At 37.2% G+C, this 19,098-nt stretch overlaps 1 protein-coding gene across 7 annotated transcripts in view; it reads left to right on the top strand.

Moving 5' to 3' along the window:
• Nucleotides 1-19,098, top strand: part of EVI5 (ecotropic viral integration site 5) — a gene marked incomplete at both ends in the record, with an annotated part of 231,451 nt that overhangs the window by 134,234 nt on the left and 78,119 nt on the right. For 6 of the 7 annotated variants that reach the window (XM_079696539.1, XM_079696537.1, XM_079696536.1 and 3 more), the window contains 3 exons: nt 12,782-12,916; nt 16,634-16,774; nt 17,935-18,093. In XM_079696539.1, the coding sequence (XP_079552665.1) occupies nt 12,782-12,916; nt 16,634-16,774; nt 17,935-18,093 (435 nt within the window). The remainder of the gene's footprint in view (nt 1-12,781; nt 12,917-16,633; nt 16,775-17,934; nt 18,094-19,098) is intronic. The other variant, XM_079696540.1, reaches the window with a different exon arrangement.

Here is a 19,098-nt window from a genome sequence, read left to right as displayed (position 1 = left end):
TAGATAATTTATTTTAGAAAGTGTGTTTGTTAAGCAGCATTTAGAATTGCCCCACACCTGATTTACTTAGTGGGTTTGTTTTTCTTTATGAATATGGAAGTTAATATTTCTTCCTGCATTATAAACACTTTTAAACTCTACTTTGGTGACATTTCAAGAAAAAGCCATTTAATTTGTAATTATTGGTAAATTTATGTACATCTTTCTAAAAATCCACACTAGACTGATGACTTAACACATTAAGCTTGGTAAACTCTCAGTATGCCTAGAAATCTGAACAGAAGCTTTCTTCCAAACTAATTTTGGCCTTAGTCTAAGATTAAATGTTTTATATTCATATGTAATCATCTCTTTTCAGCTTAAATAATAAATGAACGTTCACTTTAGTGGAAATAATTGTTTTCTTAACATTTTCTTCATCAAACTATCTTGCAGTTTGTGTATATAAATAATCAGAGATAATCTGCCACTTTTTAAAGGATGTGTGTAATTTTTCAGATGTTGGGAATAAATAATTTAAAAATGTTATACCAATTTTAAAAATTTATTTATTTTATTTATTTTTGGCTGCGTTGGGTGTTCGTTGCTGAGCACGGGCTTTCTGTAGTTGCAGCGAGCGGGGGCTACACTTCATTGAGGTGTGTGGGCTTCTCAATGCGGTGGCTTCTCATTGCAGAGCACAGACTCTAGGCATGCAGGCTTCAATAGTTGTGGCATGCAGGCTCAGTAGTAGTGGCTCTCAGGCTCAGTAGTTGTGATGCACGGGCTTAGTTGCTCCACGGCATCTGGGATCTTCCTGGGCCAGGGCTTGAACCTGTGTCCCCTGCATTGGCAGGTGGATTCCTAACCACTGTGCCACCAGGAAAGCCCCCAATTTCTCAAAAAAGTTTAGTGTGGCAAATCTTTAAATAGTACATCCATATTGCTTGGATTTTTTAAAAAAGACTCATTGGAACATGGTGGTAGAGGGGATTACAAACATCTTTTTTTGGATCATATGCTGGGTGGGAGAGCAACTTTTTATTTAAGTTTTTTTCTCCTTTATTATTGTCTTGCATAGAATCATTCTGGACTCTTTGATAGTACAGGCATTTTCTCAGATGCTTTGGATGTAACAATGGAAATGTACCATATTCCCACACTATTACAAATTTTGTTTATTTTTGAAACAAATAGATTTTATAGGTTATTTTTGCAGCATTGAATTTCCACTCCCATTGTTTAATATATGGTTTATGATAGAGGGGGTTTTTGTTGTTGTTTTTTAAACCAAGAGTTGACTAGCTAATTGATTCAGCAAATAACGTTTCTCACTTACTATGAAAAGTACAGTTTAGTTCTGGCAGTATAGTGGTAAATCACACTATCCTTGGCATTGATTGTATAGTATTTATAGAAATAGATAACTGTGAAAATTATTTAATTAGAGTGGCAATTAGTACTACAAGAGAGAAGAATACAGGGTTCCATGAAATATGTGGGGTCCTTAAAAGGACATATAATTATCAGGTCTTGAATAAATACAAGAAACATCTTTAAATACAAACATTTACTTTTTACTAGGGCACTTATATATTCTTCAGACATTGAATGTGTGAATTCATTTTTTTGTTGTTTTATTCAAGATACAAATAAAAAAGACTACTAAGGGCATTCTAATTTATCTTTACTTTTGTAACTTTTACAACACCAGAAAAGCACTTGGGATTAAAAAGTAGGTGGGCTAGGGGCTTCCCTGGTGGCTCAGTGGTTGAGAGTCCGCCTGCCGATGCAGGGGACACAGGTTCGTGCCCCAGTCCGGGAAGATCCCACATGCCGCGGAGCGGCTAGGCCCATGGCCGCTGAGCCTGCGCGTCCGGAGCCTGTGCTCCGCAACGGGAGAGGCCACAACAGTAAGAGGCCCGCGTACTGCAAAAAAAAAAAAAAAAAAAAAAAAAGTAGGTGGCCTAGAGACTCCACTAAAAAAAAATCTCTGTCAATTTCATTGGAATGGGATTGCTGGTATCACAGAAGCAGTAAGAGATTCATTGACAAAAGCAAATTTGATGTAAGTGTAGGAAAGTCGTTCATTATTTGTGGACCTTTAAATAAATGGCCCCTTGCTGACTTATCAGCCATTGTAATTGTGGCAGTTGTCATTTGGTAAAACAAATTATATATTTTTCCAGTTTACTAATTTGAATATGAAGTATATTCTTAGGAATTTATTACAAGAATATTATGTGAGATGTTTAATTTTTTTTAGGTGTTTAGATTTTTAATATTATACCAGTAATTCTTAGAACAGTATATATTAAAACAATATATTAAGCTCTTAAAACATATTATTTCAACCCTTATAGGCTTAAATGTTAAGCCATATAAGGGCTCTGTAATCCACATTCCCAGTTAACAGAATTGCCAGTCTGTTTGCCTTGCTAAGTCTTTTTAGTTTACTTATTAGTAAAGTGGAAGTTGTGGTGAAGGTTAAATGAGAATACAAAGCACTTAGCATGTGCCTGACATATAATGAGCACGCAGTAGTTGTTAGCTACTCTCTTCATTGTTGTTATCATCATAAACTTTAAAACCTATTTTATAGTGAGTGGAACAGGAACGGGAACATCTTACAACAGAACAGCTGCATCAGAAATGGTCAAGGCTTGGGCTTAATATGATAGCTGTTATTAAACCTCACTTTAGGGGGCTTCCCTGGTGGTGCAGTGGTTAAGAATCTGCCTGCCAATGCTGGGAACACGGGTTCGAGCCCTGGTCTGGGAAGATCCCACGTGCGGCAGAGCAACTAAGCCCGTGTGCCACAAGTACTGAGCCCACGTGCCACAACTACTGAAGCCCACGTGACTAGAGCCCGTGTTCCACAACAAGAGAAGCCACCGCAGTGAGAAGCCCGCACACCGCAACGAAGAGTAGCCCCCACTCGCCACAACTAGAGAGAGCCCACGTGCAGCAACAAAGACCCAATGCAGCCAAAAATAAATTCATTAAATAAGTTTTTTTTAAAAAACCTCACTTTGAGCTTCTCTTGGCTTTGATGATTTCTTTCTTCCTCTCAAAAGTTTATCATTCTTTTCCTGACCTCAAGTCAACCTCATAAAAGCCCAATTTTTGTTTTGCTTTGTATTAAAGTTTTCAGTGCAGTGTTGTTGGGTTCAGGATTTTGATTGTTTTTTATTTTTATTTTTTTTCTTTCTATTTGGTCTGGGAAAACTGTAAAATGAGGTGGACCAACCGTGCTAAAAAGTTTCCTAAATAGACACGGTACTAGGAATTTTTGTTCCCCAATGTTCACTTGTTTCATAGCCACTGTCTTCCATGGCACTTCCTCCTGGTAAGCAGCTGGAACTGCCCACATGTGCTGCAGTTTTTTTCTCAGGCTGTGTGGTACCAGTCACCTTTCCTGGCATCTCTTATTCCATTGTGAGGTAGTTGAGTTAAAAGGCTTAATAAAAAAACAAAAACAAAAACAAAAAAATCCCTTTTTTATAAATGACACTTTTTTCCCTGTGGAAAAAAATTTTTAATTGAAACAGGCAGTTTACAGTGCACAGTAACATCTTTTAAAGGTGGTAATTTGATGCCATTTCTGCCACTCACTGGTTGTGTGTCCTTGGACAAGTTACTTCTGCATATAATACAAATTTCTTTTCCTGTATATAATAATGGGTGATTGGGGCTTAAGTGAGTTGGTCCTCTAGAGTAATGCTTGGCATAGAATGAGTGCTTAATAAGTGGTAGCTATTATTAAGATTAGTATCAATATTACCATTATTTCATCATTTAATTCTACCAGCTTGCTTTGCCAATGGCATAAACTGCAAGTAATAAAACCCAAAACTTACAAGACCTAAAGCTGGCAGGCAAAGTTTTTAATAGACTAAACATTGACAAGTATATCACTTTCCTGATCAAATTTAAATCTACATAATTTTGAACAGGGAGAATTGGAAATGGTAGAAATAAGTACCAAATAAGAGAATTCAATTGCAGAAGCTCTGAGTCAGTTGAAAGGGACCAAAAACCAAACAAGAACAATAAAACCTCTAATCAATAAGTTTAATCTTATTTATAAATTTATAAGATTTATTAGGGTTCTCCAGAGTAATGGAACCAATAGGACAGACACACACACACATACACACACACACAGACTTACTGTAATTGGCTCATGCCATTATGAAGGCTGAGAAGTCCAATGATTTGCATTTTACAAGCTGGAGACCTAGAAAAGCCAATGATGTAATTCCAGTTGAAATCCAAAGGCCTGAGGGCCACAGAAGCTGAAGGTGTAAATTCCATTCCAAGGGTAGGAGAAGATTGATGTCCCAGCTCAAGCATCAGGCAGGAACAGATCCTCCCTTTTTCTGCTTTTTGTTCTATTCAGGCCCTGAACGGATTGGATGGTCCCCACTCACATTGGAGAGGGCAGTCTACTGAGTCATCTGGAAACACCTTCACAGACACAGCCAGAAGTAATGTTTAATCTGGGCATCCCATGGCCTAGTCAAGTTGACATAAAAATTAACCATCACAAGTCCAACCCTTGTCAACTTGGCACCCATGTGCTTCTCCTTAAACCATACTTAATCTCCAGGTAAAATAACAAGGTCATAATTCTGCATGACTTGATACAGTTATATCCTGAGCATAACCAAAAATGTACTAATGCCTGTCTCTGAAGGGAGGTAAAGTCCTTGAGTGACGTTTTCTCTTCTTGATATCCTGTAACTTAAATACTATACTGTAAATACTGTACTGTAAAACAATACTTAAATGCTGTAATATAAAGTCAGTGCATCTTATATTGCATGATAAGGGAATAAGAAAGGAAAGAAAACAGATACAAACGTATTCATAGCAAAATTAGGAGGAAATACTCATGACAGTTACAGTCCTCATTTCTATAAGTGATCATGTGGTTGTAGCTAGTATTTGTAGCTGCCTTCTTCCACTACCCACTCTGTATTCCTTTGCCTTCAAAAAGCACCTCAGCTGGTCATGGTTCTTTGCCTGGTGGAGTGACCCAAATCTTCACTCCTGGAAGATCTAGGCCATTAGTAATCCTTCCTGGATTGGGTTGTTGTAATTTTTTATTGACTTTAATCACAGGGCATGATAATACTAAGAGACACCCCAAAGGATCTCCTATGTTCCACATATATTCTTTCCTGATCTCCATTGTGGAGTAGTAGTCCACTTTCCTCTTGGTAGTCAGGATCAGTCAACCAGACCAGCACCGTAATTCCCTTTTTTGCCTATTGATTCAGATGTATGAGGACCCAAAGTGGTTGGGTGAGTCTTAACTTCCAGTTTACTGTCTCCTCGTGGAAGCATTCCTCCCTCAGGCACTAAGAGCTCTAGACCAGTAGAGCATAATGTTGCAAAGCAAACATTTTGTTGGTGAGTCTGTAGCAACAATAGTGTCACTCCTATTTTCACCCCTTGATTCCTGGATCTATGAATTATGGGAGAAACGGCACTGTATATTGGATAGTGATTCACAGCATATTCCTTCTTCTGGAGAACCTTACCCCAGCCCTGCAAGGTATTGCCACCTAGCTGGCACTGTAAATGAGTTTTCAAAAGGTCATTCTACCTTTCTGTCAAGTCAGCTGCTTGATATTAGGGAACTTGGTAAGACTGGTGAATTCCATGAGCATGGGCCCATTGCTCTACTTATTTTGCTATGAGGTGCACTCCTTGATGAGTAGCAGTGCTGTGTAGAATACCATCACGGTGGATGATGCATTCTGTAAGTCCATGGATGATATAGTTTTAACAGAAGCATTGCATGCTGGGGAGGCAACTTCATATCCAGAGTAAGTGTCTGTTCCAGTAAGAACAAAATGCCCCTTTCCATGATGGAAGTGGTCCAGTGTGATTAACCTGCCACCAGGTTGTTGGCTGATCACCCCAGGGAATGGTGTCATATCAGGGGCACAGTGTTGATCTCTGTTGCTGGCAGATTGGACACTCAGCAGTGGTGGTTGCCAGATCACCCTGGTGAGTGGAAGTCTGTGTTGCTGAGCCCATGTATAATCTCCATCCCAGCCACTATAGCTACTTTGTTCATAAGCTTATTGGACTTTCTGAGGAAAGAGGCTGACTGGTATCCACAGAATGGGTCAGTCCATCCAATTGATTTTTTAAATCCTCTGCTGAGGTCACCCTTTGGTGAGCATTCACATGGGAGACAAACATCTTCACCTTTTTAGTCTATTCAGAGAGGTCTGTCTACATACATCTTCCCCAGATTTTTTTGTCACCAGTTTTCCCTTCCTTTACGTTAAACCAAGGCATGTCCAGCATTTCCAGTTCACTCACTGTGGGCTGTGGGCCACCCTTTGGTCCATGTTTCAGCCAACCAACCAAACAAATGTTAGAGTTTTTTCTAAGTCCCTAAGTCATAGCATTAAATGCAGATTCTCCATTCAGTGAGCCTATATCAATACTAAGAATTGATCCCAATAAAAATACTTTTTGTTCAGTAATGCATATGAATGTAATTGAATAGAGCTAATTGCTATGTACAGAAATTGATAATGGGATGAAATTGGCTTAGTGGAGTTAGATTGATTCTGAATACTTTATTAAAGTGTACCAGTGCTTGTATAATTTTCGTTAAAATGTTTGTATTGATAAACATGGAATTAAAACTTCCTTAGACTCAAAAGGTAAGAAAACACCTACCTAGGTCAGGTGGTGGAATTGTAAAAATGCCTTCTACTACAATTTAGTATGAGATGTAACATAAAATACAGGTATACCTCAGATTGTGGGTTCAGTTCCAGATCACCGTGATATAAAGCAAATATCACAATAAAGTGAGTCACAAATTTTTTGGTTTCCCAGTGCATATAAAAGTTATGTTTACACTGTATTGTAGCCAAGAAGTATGCAGTAGCACTGTGCCTGAGAAAACAATGTACACACCTTAATTAAAAAATATTTATTGCCAAAAATGCTAACCATCATCTGAGCCTTCAGTGAGTTGTAACCTTTTTGCTGGTGTAGGGTCTTGCCTCAATGTTGATGGCAGCTGACTGATCAGGGTGGTGGTTGCTGAAGGTTGACACTTTCTTTAAAAAAAAAGCAAAGTGAAGTTTGCCACAGCGATTGACTCTTCCTTTCATGAACAGTTTCTCTGTAGCATGCAGTGCTGTTTGATAACATTTTGCCCGCAGTAGAACTTCTTTCACTTTTGGGGTCAATATTCTCAAACCCTGCCACTGCTTTATCAACTGAGTATATTTAATATTCTCAATCCTTTGCTGTCATTTCAGTCATCTTCACAGCATCTTCACCAGGAATAGATTCCATCTCAAGAAACCGTTTTCTTTGCTTGTCTGTTAGAAGAAACTCCTCCTGCAAGTTTTACCATGAGATAGCAGCAATTCAGTCACATCTTCAGGCTCCACTTCTAATTCTAGTTCTCTTGCTGTTTTCACCACATCTGCAGTTACTTCTCGCACTGACTTGAACCTCTCTACGTCATCCATGAGGGTTGGAATCAACTTCTTCCAAGCTCCTGTTAATATTGGTATTTTGACCTTTTCCCATGAATCATGAATGTTCTTAATGGCATCTAGAATGGTGAATCCTTTCCAGAAGGTTTACAATTTACTTTTCCCAGATCCATCTAAGGAATTGCTATTTATGGCAGCTATTGCCTTACGAAATGTATTTCTCAAATTTTTTGAAGACTTGAAAGTTGGAATTATTCCTTGATCCATGGGCTGCAAAATGGATATTGTGTTAGCAGGCATAAAAACAGCATTAATCTCATTTTACATCTCCGTCAGAGCTTTTGGGTGACCAGGTACATTGTCAGTGAGCAGTGATATTTTGAAAGGAATCTTTTTCTGAGCATTAGGTCTCAACAGTGGGCATAAAATAGTCAATAAACCATGTTGTAAACAAATGTGCTATCGTCAAGTCTTTGTTACCATTTAGAGAGCATAGGCAGAGTAGTTTTAGCCTAGTTCTTAATGGCCCTAAGACTTTCAGAATGGTAAATGAGCATTGGCTTCAGCTTCAAGTTTTCAGCTTCATTAGCCCCTAATAAGAAAATCAGCCTGTTCTTTGAAGCTTTGAAGCCAGGCATTGACTTCTCTTCTAGCTGTGAAAGTTTTAGATGGCATCTTCTTCCAATAGAAGGCTGTTTCATCTACATCAAAAATCTATTGTTGGGGCTTCCCTGGTGACGCAGTGGTTGAGAGTCCACCTGCCGATGCAGGGGACACGGGTTCGTGCCCCTGTCCGGGAGGATCCCACATCCCGCGGAGCGGCTGGGCCCGTGAGCCATGATCGCTGGGCCTGCGCATCCGGAGCCTGTGCTCCGCAACGGGAGAGGCCACAACAGTGAGAGGCCCGCATACCACACACACACACACAAAATCTATTGTTTAATGTAGCTGCCTTCATTAATGACTTTAGCTAGGTCTTCTGGATAACTTGCTGCAGCTTCTACATTAGAACTTAATGTTGCACCTTGCACATTTATGTAATGGAAAAGGCCTCTTTCCTTAAACCTCATGAACCAATCTGTTTTGGCTTCAAACTTTTCTTCTGCAGCTTCCTCACTTCTCTCAGCCTTCATAGAACTGAAGAAAGTTAGGGCCTTGGTCTGGATAAGGCTTTGGCTTAAGGGAGTGTCGTGACTGGTTTGATCTTTAATCCAGACCACTAAAACTTTTTCCATTATCAGCAATAAGGCTGTTTTGCTTTCTTATCATTTGTGTGTTCAGTGGAATAGCACTTTTAATTTTCTTTAAGAGGGACTTCCTGGTGGTCCAGAATCCGCCTTCCAATGCAGGGGACGTGGATTCGATCCCTGGTTGGGGAACTAAGATCCCACATGCTGCAGGGCAACTAAGCCCACGCTCCAGAACTACTGAGTCCGCGCACCTCAAGTAGAGAGCCCACATGCGGCAAACTAGAGAGCCCACGCGCTCTGAAGCCCGTGTGCCACAACTAAAGAGAGAAAACCCACACACCACAACTAGAGAGAAGCCCGCGCGCCACAACTAGAGAGAAGTTCACGTGCTGCAATGAAGAGCCGGTGCACCGCAACAAAAAGATCCCGCATGCTGCAACAAAGATCCCGCGTGCCGCAGCAAAGACCCCCGCATGCCGCAACGAAGACCCAATGCAGCCAAAAATAAATAAATAAATAAATATTTTTTAAAAGTCAGGATCATTGTCAAAAAAAAACATTTAAAAAAATTTCCTTTGGGCTTCCCTGGTGGCGCAGTGGTTGAGAGTCCGCCTGCCGATGCAGGGGACACGGGTTCTTGCCCCGGTCCGGGAAGATCCCACATGCCGCGGAGCGGCTGGGCCCGTGAGCCATGGCAGCTGAGCCTGCGCGTCCGGAGCCTGTGCTCCGCAACGGGAGAGGCCACAACAGTGAGAGGCCCGCGTACCACAAAAAAAAAAAAAAAAAATTTCCTTTAAGAATTTTTCCTTTACATTCACAACTTGGCTGTTTGGTGCAAGAGCCCTCGTTTTTGGCTTATCTTGGCTTTCGACATGCCTTCCTCACTAAATTTAATCATTTCTACCTTTCGATTTAAAGTGAGAGACATGCAACTCTTCTTTCTCTTGAACACTTGGAGGCCGTTGTGGTTTATCAAATGGCCTGATTTCAATAGTGTTGTATCTCAGGGAATAGGGAGGCCCGAGGAAAAGGATGGGGGGGGGAATGGCCAGTCTGTGGAGCTGTCAGAACACAAACAACGTTAGTAACACCAAAAGTCACTGGTCACAGATCATCTTATAACAAATCATCCATTATAACAAATATAATAATGAAAAAGTTTGAAATATTGTGAGAATTACCAAAATGTGACACTGACTTGAAGTGAGCAAATTGTTGGAAAAATGGCACTGATAAACTTGCTTGAAGTAGGGTTGCTACAAACCTTCAATTTGTAAAAATTGTAGTATCTGCAAAGTGCAATAAAGCGAGGAGCAATAAAATGAGGTATGCCTCTATTAAATAATACCCACTGTAAGCACTATTAACAATTGGATGGTGATATATAAGGCTATTGCGGTGGTTCAAAGAGATGAGAGCATAAATAAAAACAATGACTGAGAAGATGGAAAGGAGCAGACAAATTCAAGAGATGTGCAAGTTACTAAGACTTTGTGATTGATTTGGTATGGGTTGATTATAAGAGGGGAAGTTTTGACTTGGTCAGTTGTTAGATGGTGGGATCCTTAGCATATAGTAGTAAATACATGAGGAGGAAAAGATGAGGAGTCCAGTTTTGACATGTTGAATGTGAGGTGAGTATGAGGCTAAACAGATGAACAAAACCAGTAGGAAGTTGTGAATATGAACCTGTAGCTTAATAGAAGGATCAGAGCTGAGAATATGGACTTGAGAGTCATCGCTTTCTATGTATCTGTATATCTGTCAGTATCTATCTATATATTTATTGTCCCTAGAGTTCCATTATTGTGTGTTCTTTCTTCCTCCCTCTTCCTGTCCCTCTTTCCCTCCTTTTTTTTTTTTTTTTTTACTATTTTATAGATTCTCCACTGTCTGTATAGACTTATACAGAGACAAAATCTGATACATACACACAGTATCTGATAGTGTCTTTATACAGACCGTATTAGTGGATGAAATCACATAGGAGGAATCTACAAAATAAAGTTAACAGGAAGATTGAGAAAAAACACAATATTGAAACCCTGGGGCCTACTGATTGATACACACAGACATATACACACACACATACACGTAGACATACATATGTATAATTAAGTAGTTCAGCTGACAGGAGACAGAGAAGTTATGAGGTAGAACCATGAAACAGTAATACCTCAGAATCTGAGGGAGGAGAAATTTTTGAGTTGTCAGTTGTCTTAAATTCCATAGACTATCTGGTGAAGGTAAGAGCTGAATTAAAGGGCTTTCCATTGAGTTTTTATATTGTTGTTGGGTATTAATATTAACGATTAGAGCAGTTTCATCAAGGGATGAAGACTAAAGCTAGTTTGCAGTGGGTTGAGGAACAAATGGGAAATATGAGAAGAGAAATAGCATGTACACTATAGAATGTATTCCATTAACAATAGAAGATGATTAAAAGTTTTATAAATTTTATCAATAAAAATTTGTTCCCAATATTAGTACAGTTTTTTGTATACTTGGTTGGATCAGTTGGATTATACCAGATCAATGGTTTCATTCTCATTTTGGCCATTTGGGTTTGATGTATTCCTGGGGCTCTCCTGATAGAGTCTTGGAAAATAAGTGTGAAGTAACATAGAGCTTTAGATTAAAAGCAAAAAATTATAGTATTACTCATAAAGTAACTATGATTAATTAAAGAAAAATCATGGCACCTGCATTTTGGATGTGGTCATTCCAAAATTGCCATTCTCCTATTTGGTAAGGTAAGTATTTGCTAAGGTGTTATACCTATTGCAGATGTACTTCTTGTATTGAAATATTGTTTTAATAGTATCAGAAAATTACTAGGAGAAATAACATGTAGTACACTGAATTAAAAAATTCTCATTTGCCTAATAAGTGAACGGTGCATTTTTAAAAATATCTTTTTGGGTAACTGGGGCAAGGGAGTACCATATGTTTTAATTAAGTATTTAATAGTTTTTAAATAGAGTTTTAATTTGATGTCATTTTGTTCCTAATGTATTGAAGAGTAAAAGGAACCATTCTTTACTTGTGCCAGTTCAGTGGGAGATTATTCCCTATGACTCTATGTTGGAATTTTGAGTTGTCGCTATTTTTTTTACTACGTGAGTTAAATGTGAAGTGATTTTAGGCAGTCTTTTATAATGGTGAATTCAATATCTTTTTGCTTTTTTGAACAGCTTTGTGTAGAAACTAGTTTAAAAAAAGGAATTTCTTAAGTAGCTGTATTGGTATAAAGTAGGAAAGGAAATGGAAAGGTTTCATTCTTCCATGGCTAATTTCTTTATGCAACATTTTCTTTTTGTTTGCTTCCAGCAGTCATTTTCATGAGTATATTTAAATAGATCTACATTTCTAACAGCAAATACATTTTTATTCTTTTGGGATTTAGGATGGTTCGCGTTATTGTGGATGCTTTGTTTTTATTTCTATTAGGTTAAAATAGAATTTTCAGTAAATATGTACTTGTCTTCTGTAGTCTGTAATGGTGCTGTCTAATAGTAATATATTGTGAGCCAGATATACATTTTAAAATGCCATGTTAAAAGGAGTAATTAATAAATAATAAAATTTTTATTTGATTAAGTTAATATTTTGTTTAACTCGGCATTTGAAATATTATTTCAACATATAATCAGTGTCCAAGTTACTGAGATATTTTGCCTTTTTATTTCACACTAAACCTTCAAAATCCAGTTTGTATTTTACACTTAAAGCTTTTCTTAATTTGGACTTACCACATTTCAAGTGCTCTGTAACCATATATGGCTGGTGGTTACACTGTTGTACAGTTCAGGTCTATAGAGCTGGAACAAATTCTTAGTATCTGGATGGATGGACAGATAAAAAAAGACATTTATCTCCTATAAATTGGATTCAGTTAGTGTGACTGATTATGAACACCCAATAATATGATCATCTTTATAGATATCAAACCTGGAATTTTTTGTTCATTGGAAAGTTAATTGGAGGAGATAAGCTGGAAATATTAGGTGGATGGAACTTTTACAATCTGGTTGCCCTCAATAGTTGTATTGTGTAATTGCACTTATTTTTATTATATATACATATTCATACTTATGAAAAATTTCAGTGTATGTCTATAACTTGTAGCATAAATGCAGTTCCAACTACAATGAAGATTTTGTGCTACAGCTAGAGAAGGAATTGGTCCAAGCCCGACTGAGTGAAGCTGAGTCTCAGTGTGCACTAAAGGAAATGCAGGATAAAGTTCTGGATATAGAAAAGGTAAGAACAACATAAATGCTTTCATTCCTGAATTAGAATGGGACATGTGATAGATACGTGTTAAGTACTTACTGAGCAGTGAAATTGGACTTGGTGTTTTTGCACATTAAAAATCTTACATATTATAAGAGAGGAAAGGAAAAAAATACATGATTCCCATTTATTCTTTGTTGTTGCCATACTACTCAAAATGCCATATTTAGGGTAAAAATGGAGATTAGAGCCCTTTTAGAGGAAGACACCCAGGATAATTTTGACATGAATAATGTTTAAATGTTGGAGAAGGGAAACTTAGGGGATAGAAATTAACCATTGTCAAGATGAATAGTACTTACAGCATTTAGAATCACCCGACTGCAGCTGGTACAGTATCTCCCAGACTTCTTGTTTCTGAAATTCTGGGGGGAAGTGGGACAATTTGAACTGTAACAGTCTACAAGGTAGTAATATTGCCTCTTGGCCATTGGCCCAGTACTAACCCTTTTTGTTTTGTTTTTTAGTATATAAAATATGCTGAAAGTTTTGTCTTAAGCACATTTCAGTTAATGTAATTAAACAGAAGGCAGCAACTTCTAGAAGAATTAGATTTAGCTATGAAAAACTTGCCATATATTTGTTAATTTATGGAATACTTTTTGGGTCAATCCAGACCATAGTATATTTTTTAATTTAAAGCCTGTGCTGAACACAAGTAAAAAGAACTAAAAACATAATCACATTGGTAGTTTTTTTTAAAAATGAAAATTACCATTTTTATCCCTATAGTATATAAATACATCATGTTGCTTTTATCCAAATAAAAGGTAAATTTCAAAAAAAAAAATCCACTGTGAAATTTACATTCTGACTAAGCACAAAAGTACACAAATATTAGGTCTAATCAGAAATTTCAGCTGACAAGTGAACATTTTTACTTTGAAATATGTAGATCTGAGATATAAGAGTGAATATTTTGATTGAAACACATTACAAATATACCTTGTTTTCATGTAAAAATAATTTTTTAAAGAAAAAAGAAATTAACCATCATCTTCAAATATTATAATACCTTCATCTGCAAGAGGTGTAGAAATAGAATACATAAACATTTCAGCAAAAATTTCATCTGAGTGTAACTGTTACAGCTTTCCAAGCTGCAAAAAAACCACCTCTGAATATATAGGAAGATCTTAGCTGGAGGTGTACTTACAGAAGCTAACTTACCTTTTTTCAGAGTTATTAAAGAACAGATTAGTAGTGGAAATGGAAATGATTTTAGGTTTCTTACAACCCTCTGACTTGAGAGTCTCTGTTCCAAATCACAAACTCTGAATCTCTGTTTTCTCATTTATAAAATCATAGATGATTTGGGCTCTGTGTTGCGTTTGTTTCTTTGACCCTTGGGTAGTATCTAGCCATTGAGTCAAAAACTCATAAATAATGGACATGAAAGATACCCTCAAATTGTTCTTAACTGTTTCTTAATGAAATAGAATAGGGTATAACTACAATTAATAGTGGAATAATTTTGCTAGAAATCTACTTGCTATTTTTATATTATTTTTGGAAAACTTATTCTCCTGTTTGCTGAGAAAAAAGCCGGCAAGAATGCTGTAAAAATTGCCTAATTGAGAGTATTCTGGGCTCCATGATTTAGGTAAGAATCTGGATCTTTTAGTTTTGAATATTTGGTAGAAAGAAATGTCCTTGGGTCCAATTTAAAAATGAATTTTTTAAGTAGCTTTGTTGGTATTCATGTTATAGAGTAGAAAGGAAATTGGAAGGTTTCATGCTTCCTGTGGTTAATTACTTCATGCAAGATACTTTTTTTTTAATGCATATACAGTAAATTTCTGGTTTTCAGTTGAGAAAATATTTCAAGTCCATCATAAAAATGTGTAGTTGGCAAGAATAACTTTATTCCATCATCTCTGTGGGCTAAAATCTTCATGAAATATTTCAGAGATAGAAAATTTCATAGACTCAGGACTTGAAATTTCAATAGCACTTCAGTTTACCTAAGGAGCTTTTACTAGAGCCTAATTTAGGATTCTTTGGTCATTCCCCAGAGCAGTTTAATATGGCAACCCTATGTCTTATGGTGGGTCTTTCAGCATGGTAGGAGATTAATCTAAATCTTGTACCCTTGAAGCAAATATTTAGGTCACCTTGGTGCTTATTTCTTGAATATTGATATAAACAGTGACTAATGTACAGATGTTTTACAGTCCCTTTTCAAAATGATATGCTCAGAAAATATAACAAAACAGATTTTGGACTATTCTCTTCCATAAATCTTTAAAACATAAATGATGTTCATGCTTTTGTAGTCCTAATTAGAGGTTAGTATGTTCACTGCCATCTTGAAAAACATTTTTAATCCTGTTGCTCCATAATTCTGATTAGTACTTTTTTTTTTTTTTGAGGTACGCGGGCCTCTCACTGTTGTGGCCTTTCCCGTTGCAGAGCACAGGCTCTGGACGCGCAGGCTCAGCGGCCATGGCTCACAGGCCTAGCCGCTCCATGGCATGTGGGATCTTCCCGGACCGGGGCATGAACCCGTGTCCCCTGCATCGGCAGGCAGACTCTCAACCACTGCGCCACCAGGGAAGCCCCTGATTAGTATTTTATTAAACAAAACAGAGTTAAGACTTTCTGTGTCCTCAACATTAAGTACAGTTACCCTTATGCCTTCCTGGTGGGAATGTAAAACGTGCAAATGCTTTGGAAAAGTTTGACAGTTTCTTAAAAGTTAAATGTAGAATTACCATCTGATCCAGCATCTCTGTTCTTTCATATATACTCGAGAGTTAAAAACATATATCCACACAAAAACTTTTACATAAATGTTCATAGCAGTGTTATTCATGTAACCCCAAAGTGGAAACAACCCACATTTCCATCAGCTGATGAATGTGTAAATAAAATGTGGTATATCTGTACCATGGAATATTATTCGGCAATAAAAAAATGAAACTTGAAAACATGCTAAGTGAAAGAAACTAGTCATAAAGGCCATGTATTTTATGATTCCATTTATATGAAATGTTCAGAATAGGCAAATTCATAGAGACATAGATTAGTGGTTGCCAGGGGCTGGGGGTAGGGGAAACGTAGAGTGACTGCTAATGGTATAGCGTTTCTTTGGGGGGTGATTAAAATGTTCTGAAATTAGTTCGTGATGTTGGTTGCACAACCCTGTGAATACTCTTAAAACCACTGACTAGGGACTTCCCTGGTGGTGCAGTGGTTAAGAATCCACCTGCCAGTGCAGGGGACATGGGTTTGAGCCCTGGTCTGGGAGGATCCCACATGCCTCAGAGCAACTAAGCCCGTGCACCACAACTACTGAGCCCGCGCGCCCCAACTACTGAAACCTGTGTGCCTAGAGCCCATGCTCCGCAGCAAGAGAAGCCACCGCAATGAGAAGCCTGCGCACCACAACGAAGAGTAGGCCCCGCTCTCTGCAACTAGAGAAATCCCATGTGCAGCAATGAAGACCCAACACAGCCAAAAATAAATTAATTAATTAATTTAAAAAAACAAAACAAAACCCACTGACTAGTGTTTATTAAAAGGGTAAGTTTTATGGTTTGTGAATTATATCTCAATAAAATTAAGTACAATTACATATGGGAGAAAACAGCTCATTATTTTGCTGTATTTTATTGTTAAATATGCTGTATTTTATTCTTCAAATTAAAAAAAAAATCCCCAATTAAATTTTCTTTGCTTTAGAGAAACAACTCCTTTCCTGATGAGAATAACATTGCAAGGCTTCAGGAGGAGCTCATTGCTGTGAAACTGAGAGAGGCAGAAGCTATTATGGGTTTAAAAGAACTTAGACAACAAGTCAAGGATTTAGAGGAACACTGGCAGGTATATCAAAATATTTTGTGTGCTTTAAAAAAGAAAGGTGAAACCTGAATATCCATATTGTGTGAATTTGAAGTAGTTAATGACCAACACTAGGATCTGAGTTTAAAGTGAGAAAAACCCTGTTTAATACACAAAACTGAGAGCATTTATAAATTGAAAGTATCTTTAAGCTTTTTCTCCCTTTCTGATTCTTATAAGTAAATAAAAGATAAAATAGAGATCGTCATATTTTTATTGTGTTGTTATACCATTGTGATTTGTGTAACTTTTTCTAAAGAACTAAAAGAAAATACTTCTTTATATAGTACTTATTTCTTCTCCTGTTGATATTAAATTCATTGGTCAGTATGAAACATCAGAAGGGTGACATCAATATAAATTTGTTTATGAATTTGTAACTTCTTTTGAAAATGGTTTTCCCACAAAATAAAACAGACATTTATTTAGTTATACGCCCACAAATTTATTCACATATGAGGGAAACTATTGATAAGTAGCAAAAAAAAAAAAACCAACCCAGAATCTATAAGAGAGAAGGGAGAGAGGAAAGAAAAAAAAAACACACATCATTTTAGAATAGTGATCTTGGTATGAATTTGGGATGGGGGATGCATCTAGCAAAGACTGAAGTCCTGTACGTTGCCATGGCTTTTTTTTTTTTTTTAAGAAGTATCAGGTGGCATTAGAAATTAGAAACAAATGAAACAAAACTGTCCTTCACCACAGATATTTTGAGAACACTGCTCTTAACTTCTAATATTGTTTCCTTAATTCGTGAAGGGCCCAATTTTCCCCTTTTCTTGGGATTTCATTACAAAATAATGTAAAAATCTCTCAGAAAAAAATTAGGGTGAAAAATGTATTCTTTACAATAATTAATCCACAGTATAAAAAATATTTGAACTATATCTGAGTTTATATCCCAGATCTGCCACTTACTGGCTGTGTGACCTTTCTGAAGTTACTTACTCACAATTTCCATTTTCTTACCTCTATATTGAAAATAATAGTGTTTAACTTTTAAGATTTTCTGGGGATTAAATAAAATGATTCATATAAAATGCCTTATACAGTACTGGGCCTGAAATAAGTGCTTCGTTAAGTTGGCTCTTACTGTAATACTGGGAATATTTGTTGTGATATAATTTTTTGTATTTCAGCGCCACTTAGCTCGTACTACTGGGAGATGGAAAGACCCACCTAAGAAAAATGCTGTGAATGAGTTACAAGATGAACTGATGACCATTCGACTTAGAGAAGCTGAAACACAGGCAGAAATAAGAGAAATAAAACAAAGGATGATGGAAATGGAAACACAGGTATAATGGGAAAGCCTAATAGCTTTAAAAAATGCTGTTAGCCCATTAAAAGTTTATGCACAAATTGTATCATCCTTAGAACAGAGCCAAAAGGTGGACATATGAAACTGTCTAGACTGCAGTTTTCTAGCCCAGATAAAAAGGGCTAAAACTGTATTCCTTGACAGCAGAGATTTAATATCTTCTTTGACTCTTGCAACAAAGTTTAAACAAGTCATAAAACTCTATATGACTTTGTTTCATTGTTGTACAACCTGAAAGGGAATACTCATGTTGAGCAAAATTTCTTAACCTCAACAATATTAACACTTGGGACCAGTTAATTCTTTATTGTGAGACTGGCCTGTGCTTTGTAGTATGTTTAGCAGCATCCTTGGCCTCTCTACCTACTACCATATCCCTCTACTCTCTACTCAGTAGCACCACGCCCCTGGCACATTGTGACGGCCGAAAGCATCTCCACACATTGTCAAATGTCCCCTGCGGGGCAGAATTGCCCCTGGTTGAGAACCACTGATGTAGAATATAATGTGAATGATGCTTCCTAAAGTTGTGTAATGTGGTGACTCTGAGCAGTCAATTCTGAAATTACACTTCTTTCTTCTCAAGTCCCCTTTTCTCTAATAAATCTTATCTCAAATATGCTTGACTTAAGATCTGCAAAGTCCTTTTTATGTAACCCATTTACATTATAAAAGTACCTTTGGTACATTTGGTTTTTATGTGGTACATCTATGTGGACTATATTCTTTATTCTCTGTAATGTTATTCAGTTTTCAAAATACTTATTCAGTCAGTAGGGGGCATAGTTAACTCATATATCATTCTGTATACTTACTGCAAAGTGATTATCCCAAACAGACTCATAGAGAGAGAGAGAGAACGAACTGATGTTCATCAGAGGGGAGAAGGATTGGGGTTGGGAGAAATAGGTAAAGGGGATTAAAAGGTACAAACTTCCAATTATAAAATAGTTGTCATGGGGATATAGTATACAGCATAGGG

The sequence above is a fragment of the Hyperoodon ampullatus genome (assembly GCF_949752795.1).
Source record: "Hyperoodon ampullatus genome assembly, chromosome: 2".
Lineage (NCBI taxonomy): Eukaryota > Metazoa > Chordata > Mammalia > Artiodactyla > Ziphiidae > Hyperoodon > Hyperoodon ampullatus.
Note: the sequence above shows the minus strand (reverse complement) of the source record. Positions and strands in the feature narration are given on the sequence as shown.